Below are 7,661 nucleotides of genomic sequence, written 5' to 3' on the forward strand. Positions count from 1 at the left end.
GGAGATGTTCGGAAACTACATGCAATCTTGTATTTGACCAAATGTAAACAATTATCATTTTGTCTACGAACATCCGATCCAGACGCATGATACGTCTTTGGAAAGCCACAAAACGGCTTTTTTTATATAAAAAAAATAACCCCTGCATATTGAGCTACAGGACACAGCACGAGCAGTGAAAGCAGGGTCCCCACAGACTTCTATCAGGCGCGTTCACGGTCATAACAAAGCCTACGTCAGCATGCGCGCTTCACAGAATGTCCGCCCCCATGCTTGCCTGGAGTTTCACATCGCAATAGGAGGATTCTCCTCAGGTAAAACAAAACCGTATTGTTATTTATACCTGTTTAAGGGGCTTGTTTTTTGGCTGTACGGCTTCATCTCATCCTTTGTTAGTCATAATCGAAAGCGCGCCAGCCTCCGTTTTCTGTGTTTGTTTTAACCCTTTGCAGTCCATTTATTAAGTGCGCAACAGGCACGTCAGGTTTTCACACGCGCAGTTCATTTTAGACGCGCTGTTTAAAAGTATATTTTTTTCATAGTCAAACGGGTTTAAATGGCCCTGCATATCAACAAAGCACTCACTAGAAATCTCCAGCCCCGCCCCACCCTTTCGTTTGCTATAGCGTTTACCTATGTAAGAAATAAATAATAATAATAATCATAATAATAATCATAATAATAATAATAATAGTAATAATAATAGTCGTACATACCGATCGATCATCTCTGGATCACTCGTTTTATCACCAAACTCCTCAATAATGCGATCCAAGTCATTATTTTATTACTATAACATCTGAAAAAATCTCTACAAATGTCCATGATAGTCTCTGTGCGCTGACGCACTCAGCCAGCTTGTTTACTTGAACGCCCCGTTATCTGATACCTGATACCATATATGACTATTCATGAGATACGCCTTTTTTTTTTTTCTCGACTTGTTTCGGCTCCTGTCGCTCCCACTCGGCAATTGAATGGTTGTCTCGGCTTTTTCCGGAGAAAAAACGACTAAACACGCGTTTATTGCGTTGCTATAATGATGTCGGACCCAGTCCGACAAAGGACCTGTGAGGAATAATTGCAATGTCGGACCCAGTCCGACAATGGACCGCAAATTAATGTTGCTGTGTTGTTTTTTGCTATGGATGATTTATCTGATTGCCCCTGCTAATGCTTTATTGTGCACACACGAGGTTGTTGCCTCTTCATGGTTTTAATATCACCGGGTGTGTGTTAATTTCTTTTTATTGTTGGGAGTTCGCTGCACACGAGTTCTGAAGGAGTGACGTCGCTGTTTATTATATTGTTGTTCTTGTTTCCCTGCAGCATTGATTGTTGGCCAATCTGTATCTATCATTTTGGGATCCATGGTGGTTGATTACATTAGTCACTTAAACTGTAATTTCTGATTAGAATTCACTGTGTTGTTTATGAATTTGTGTGGAGTTTATTGTTTTAATTAATATAGTTTTCTGTTTTAACAAGATATAAACTGAAAACACACAATGTGTGGGGTTTGTCAGTGTGTGCCTCGTAATCACGTGACCCACGATTTAAGACTACAGGGGGTGCGTTCACGAGAGGCAGACTTTGCTAAATCTGCGCAGATTCTGCAAAGATTCGGAAAATTCCTTGGCTACTTGCTACGATTCTGTGCGGATTCTGCGCAGAATGACGGAAGTCCGCGTGTCGTGAACGCTGCCGAACTCTCTCCACACACAACACACAGCGTTCTTACGCCTGCCGCCACTCCTGCACACGTGAGGGGAATACTGAACCTGGTAACAAATTCAAATCCATGCGTTTCCAGCAGATGTGTCCGTCCTCGCCTCTTGCTTTGCTCGACTACCTCTAAGAGAAATGTGTTGGGCTTGTCTCTTCACCTCAGTGTTGCTATTGTGTTTAAATTGACACATTTTTTTCTGCACTTGTATTAAATGTCGCTTCATCTGTGAGACTGAGAAATAATTCTCAGACAATATTATGTCTGTAGACCAAGAGAAAATTCATAATACTGTTCTGTGACAATGTGAAGCACTTCCAGTGTATTTATTTATTTATTTATTTTTTATTGCATTTATATAGCGATTTTTGTACAAGCGTTTCACAAAGCACTGTACAGTACAGAGCACAAAAAAAGAAAAAAACACAATACATTTCTATAGCATGCCACACATACAGACCATAATAATACAAAAGCAGCAGTTTTTATGAAAGTGTGTTTTTGCTCTTGACAATACTCGACCGTCCCCTCGCTAGATTGCTCTGATACTGTCTGATACTGTCTGTGTGTGTGTGTGTGTGTGTGTGTGTGTGTGTGTGTGTGTGTGTGTGTGTGTTCTTGTCTCTCGCCTGTCCGGTGAGGATGAAGATGTAGTTTCAGTGTTTAATGCTCATCCCCTCAGTGTGTGTCTGTATGTTCTTGTCTCTTGACAGGTCTGTGAGGATGAGAAGGTCTCCACAGTCTGGAGTCTGGTCTCTGACAGGCTCAACATACCTGTCAATCAACAGGGACTCCTCTGCAAAGGCAAGGCGCTGGCAGGTAGGCTGAACAGCACAGCACAGCACAGCACAGCTCACCCCTCCTCTCACCCCTCGCCTCATCCCTCCTCTCACTCCTCGCCTCACCCCGGGTCAGTGTGGCACAGCCTGCCTGCTCTTCTGAACAAACACTTCAGCCCTGCCGACGCAGTGAGAGTCTGGAGCAGCAACACAAGGTAACCTGAACACAAACACACACACACACACAGACACACACAAACACACACACAGTGAGAGGCTGGAGCAGCTACACAAGGTAAATTGAACACAATAAACACGGCTACACACACAATCCTAGCTGCAGCAGATGTACAATGTTATACAGACACACACAGACACAGCTGTACAGTGACACAGAGACGCACACACAATCACAGCTGCAGCATACACACTCTGAAATGCAGGTGTAGAGCAGCGTGTAGTTGTGACTCTGTGTCTCTCTCCTCCCCCTCTCCTCTCCTCTCCTTACTTTGTTTAAAAGAATAGAGGCACACCCAGTGAGCAAGGCATTGAGCAGCCCCACATCCCGCTTCACAATACCGCTACATATTGACTGACTGTTCGCATTGTGTGTGTTTGGTAAGACAAACCACATTTTCTACTTCTACTTTCTACGATTGGGCAAGTCAGCGGTTGTTTGATAACAGAACATAAAACATTACAGAGCGGGTTGAACTGCATTGCTGCAAATCAAGGCCCTTTAAAATGTGTACCTTCCCAGCTCAGGTATTGCTGAGGTAAAGAGACACTTCCTACAGGAGGACAGGACGTTGTCAAGGAGGGGATGTCGTCACGTGTCCTGAGGGCTTTCTTAAAAACATTGTTTTATTATTTCTAAGCGTACGTTGTTATTGCCTTTTAGCTCTTGAGCATAATAATCTCAATCCCGTTTGAAATTTGCATGGTGGCAGATGAGGGATGTCACTTCACTCGAGGCGTGCGTACTGATGAAGATGTAGTTTCAGTGTTTAATGCTCATCCCCTCAGTGTGTCTGTGTGTGTCTGTGTGTGTGTGTGTGTGTGTGTTTGTGTGTTCTTGTCTCTCGCCTGTCCTGTGAGGATGAAGATGTAGTTTCAGTGTTTAATGCTCATCCCCTCACTGTGTGTCTGTGTGTTCTTGTCTCTTGACAGGTCTGTGAGGATGAGAAGGTCTCCACAGTCTGGAGTCTGGTCTCTGACAGGCTCAACATACCTGTCAATCAACAGGGACTCCTCTACAAAGGCAAGGCGCTGGCAGGTAGGCTGAACAGCACAGCACAGCACAGCACAGCGCAGAACAGCTCACCCCTCCTCTCACGCCTCGCCTCACCCCGGGTCAGTGTGACACAGCCTGCCTGCTCTTCTGAACAAACACTTCAGCCCTGCCGACGCAGTGAGAGTCTGGAGCAGCAACACAAGGTAACCTGAACACAAACACACACACTGCTATACACACACACACAGACACACAGTGAGAGTCTGGAGCAGCTACACAAGGTAACCTGAACAAAATAAACACACACACTGCTATACACACACACACACCGACACACACACACACAGACAGAGACGCACACACAATCACAGCTGCAGCACACACACTCTGAAATGCAGGTGTAGAGCAGCGTGTAGTTGTGACTCTGTGTCTCTCCCTCTGCCTCTCTCTCAGGATTACGAGCGGAGGCTGCGCTTGTTGAGCCTGGATGATATGGAGCGGCTTGCGACCCGCATGCTTCACCCTGAGGCTGTGGAGTGCATGGAGCTGTCCTTCCTGGACTGAGGAATACTGCTGCTGCCCTCTCTTCTCCCCCTCTCCCCTCTCCTCTCCCCCTCTCCCCTCTCCTCTCCACCTCTCCCCTCTCTTCTCCCCTCTCCCCTCTCTCCTCTCATCTGTACTCTCTCCTCCCCCTGTCCTCTTCTCTCCTTAGTTTGTTTAAAAGAATAGAAGCACACCCAGTGAGCAAGGCATTGAGCAGCCCCACATCCCGCTTCACAATACCGCTACATATTGACTGACTGTTCGCATTGTGTGTGTTTGGTAAGACAAACCACATTTTCTACTTCTACTTTCTACGATTGGGCAAGTCAGCGGTTGTTTGATAACAGAACATAAAACATTACAGAGCGGGTTGAACTGCATTGCTGCAAATCAAGGCCCTTTAAAATGTGTACCTTCCCAGCTCAGGTATTGCTGAGGTAAAGAGACACTTCCTACAGGAGGACAGGACGTTGTCAAGGAGAGGATGTCGTCACGTGTCCTGAGGGCTTTCTTAAAAACATTGTTTTATTATTTCTAAGCGTACGTTGTTATTGCCTTTTAGCTCTTGAGCATAATAATCTCAATCCCGTTTGAAATTTGCATGGTGGCAGATGAGGGATGTCACTTCACTCGAGGCGTGCGTACTGATGAAGATGTAGTTTCAGTGTTTAATGCTCATCCCCTCAGTGTGTCTGTGTGTGTCTGTGTGTGTGTGTGTGTGTGTGTTTGTGTGTTCTTGTCTCTCGCCTGTCCTGTGAGGATGAAGATGTAGTTTCAGTGTTTAATGCTCATCCCCTCACTGTGTGTCTGTGTGTTCTTGTCTCTTGACAGGTCTGTGAGGATGAGAAGGTCTCCACAGTCTGGAGTCTGGTCTCTGACAGGCTCAACATACCTGTCAATCAACAGGGACTCCTCTACAAAGGCAAGGCGCTGGCAGGTAGGCTGAACAGCACAGCACAGCACAGCGCAGAACAGCTCACCCCTCCTCTCACGCCTCGCCTCACCCCGGGTCAGTGTGACACAGCCTGCCTGCTCTTCTGAACAAACACTTCAGCCCTGCCGACGCAGTGAGAGTCTGGAGCAGCAACACAAGGTAACCTGAACACAAACACACACACTGCTATACACACACACACAGACACACAGTGAGAGTCTGGAGCAGCTACACAAGGTAACCTGAACAAAATAAACACACACACTGCTATACACACACACACACCGACACACACACACACAGACAGAGACGCACACACAATCACAGCTGCAGCACACACACTCTGAAATGCAGGTGTAGAGCAGCGTGTAGTTGTGACTCTGTGTCTCTCCCTCTGCCTCTCTCTCAGGATTACGAGCGGAGGCTGCGCTTGTTGAGCCTGGATGATATGGAGCGGCTTGCGACCCGCATGCTTCACCCTGAGGCTGTGGAGTGCATGGAGCTGTCCTTCCTGGACTGAGGAATACTGCTGCTGCCCTCTCTTCTCCCCCTCTCCCCTCTCCTCTCCCCCTCTCCCCTCTCCTCTCCACCTCTCCCCTCTCTTCTCCCCTCTCCCCTCTCTCCTCTCATCTGTACTCTCTCCTCCCCCTGTCCTCTTCTCTCCTTAGTTTGTTTAAAAGAATAGAAGCACACCCAGTGAGCAAGGCATTGAGCAGCCCCACATCCCGCTTCACAATACCGCTACATATTGACTGACTGTTCGCATTGTGTGTGTTTGGTAAGACAAACCACATTTTCTACTTCTACTTTCTACGATTGGGCAAGTCAGCGGTTGTTTGATAACAGAACATAAAACATTACAGAGCGGGTTGAACTGCATTGCTGCAAATCAAGGCCCTTTAAAATGTGTACCTTCCCAGCTCAGGTATTGCTGAGGTAAAGAGACACTTCCTACAGGAGGACAGGACGTTGTCAAGGAGGGGATGTCGTCACGTGTCCTGAGGGCTTTCTTAAAAACATTGTTTTATTATTTCTAAGCGTACGTTGTTATTGCCTTTTAGCTCTTGAGCATAATAATCTCAATCCCGTTTGAAATTTGCATGGTGGCAGATGAGGGATGTCACTTCACTCGAGGCGTGCGTACTGATGAAGATGTAGTTTCAGTGTTTAATGCTCATCCCCTCAGTGTGTCTGTGTGTGTCTGTGTGTGTGTGTGTGTGTGTGTTTGTGTGTTCTTGTCTCTCGCCTGTCCTGTGAGGATGAAGATGTAGTTTCAGTGTTTAATGCTCATCCCCTCACTGTGTGTCTGTGTGTTCTTGTCTCTTGACAGGTCTGTGAGGATGAGAAGGTCTCCACAGTCTGGAGTCTGGTCTCTGACAGGCTCAACATACCTGTCAATCAACAGGGACTCCTCTACAAAGGCAAGGCGCTGGCAGGTAGGCTGAACAGCACAGCACAGCACAGCACAGCGCAGAACAGCTCACCCCTCCTCTCACGCCTCGCCTCACCCCGGGTCAGTGTGACACAGCCTGCCTGCTCTTCTGAACAAACACTTCAGCCCTGCCGACGCAGTGAGAGTCTGGAGCAGCAACACAAGGTAACCTGAACACAAACACACACACTGCTATACACACACACACAGACACACAGTGAGAGTCTGGAGCAGCTACACAAGGTAACCTGAACAAAATAAACACACACACTGCTATACACACACACACACCGACACACACACACACAGACAGAGACGCACACACAATCACAGCTGCAGCACACACACTCTGAAATGCAGGTGTAGAGCAGCGTGTAGTTGTGACTCTGTGTCTCTCCCTCTGCCTCTCTCTCAGGATTACGAGCGGAGGCTGCGCTTGTTGAGCCTGGATGATATGGAGCGGCTTGCGACCCGCATGCTTCACCCTGAGGCTGTGGAGTGCATGGAGCTGTCCTTCCTGGACTGAGGAATACTGCTGCTGCCCTCTCTTCTCCCCCTCTCCCCTCTCCTCTCCCCCTCTCCCCTCTCCTCTCCACCTCTCCCCTCTCTTCTCCCCTCTCCCCTCTCTCCTCTCATCTGTACTCTCTCCTCCCCCTGTCCTCTTCTCTCCTTAGTTTGTTTAAAAGAATAGAAGCACACCCAGTGAGCAAGGCATTGAGCAGCCCCACATCCCGCTTCACAATACCGCTACATATTGACTGACTGTTCGCATTGTGTGTGTTTGGTAAGACAAACCACATTTTCTACTTCTACTTTCTACGATTGGGCAAGTCAGCGGTTGTTTGATAACAGAACATAAAACATTACAGAGCGGGTTGAACTGCATTGCTGCAAATCAAGGCCCTTTAAAATGTGTACCTTCCCAGCTCAGGTATTGCTGAGGTAAAGAGACACTTCCTACAGGAGGACAGGACGTTGTCAAGGAGGGGATGTCGTCACGTGTCCTGAGGGCT

The 7,661-nt window shown here is 47.4% G+C and overlaps 1 protein-coding gene across 1 annotated transcript; it reads left to right on the forward strand.

Annotated features, from left to right (window-relative positions):
* Nucleotides 1-913: 913 nt before the first annotated feature.
* On the forward strand, nucleotides 914-4,759 carry LOC131701731 (ubiquitin-like protein 4A). The gene is made up of 3 exons (XM_059001452.1): nucleotides 914-2,545; nucleotides 3,676-3,942; nucleotides 4,193-4,759. The coding sequence occupies exons 1-3, from the start codon at nucleotides 2,393-2,395 to the stop codon at nucleotides 4,301-4,303; spliced, it is 531 nt and encodes a 176-aa protein (XP_058857435.1). The 5' UTR covers nucleotides 914-2,392; the 3' UTR covers nucleotides 4,304-4,759.
* The last annotated feature ends 2,902 nt before the right edge of the window (nucleotides 4,760-7,661 follow it).

Source organism: Acipenser ruthenus, chromosome 26, assembly GCF_902713425.1.
Source record: "Acipenser ruthenus chromosome 26, fAciRut3.2 maternal haplotype, whole genome shotgun sequence".
NCBI classification, from domain to species: Eukaryota; Metazoa; Chordata; class Actinopteri; order Acipenseriformes; family Acipenseridae; genus Acipenser; species Acipenser ruthenus.

Coding starts and splice junctions, on each gene's coding strand:
- LOC131701731 (XM_059001452.1), top strand. CDS start 2,393: ATGCTCATCCCCTCAGTGTGTGTCTGTATGTTCTTGTCTCTTGACAGG. Junction 2,546..3,675: donor CAAAGGCAAGGCGCTGGCAG/GTAGGCTGAACA, acceptor GTCTCTTGACAG/GTCTGTGAGGATGAGAAGGT. Junction 3,943..4,192: donor GTCTGGAGCAGCAACACAAG/GTAACCTGAACA, acceptor CCTCTCTCTCAG/GATTACGAGCGGAGGCTGCG.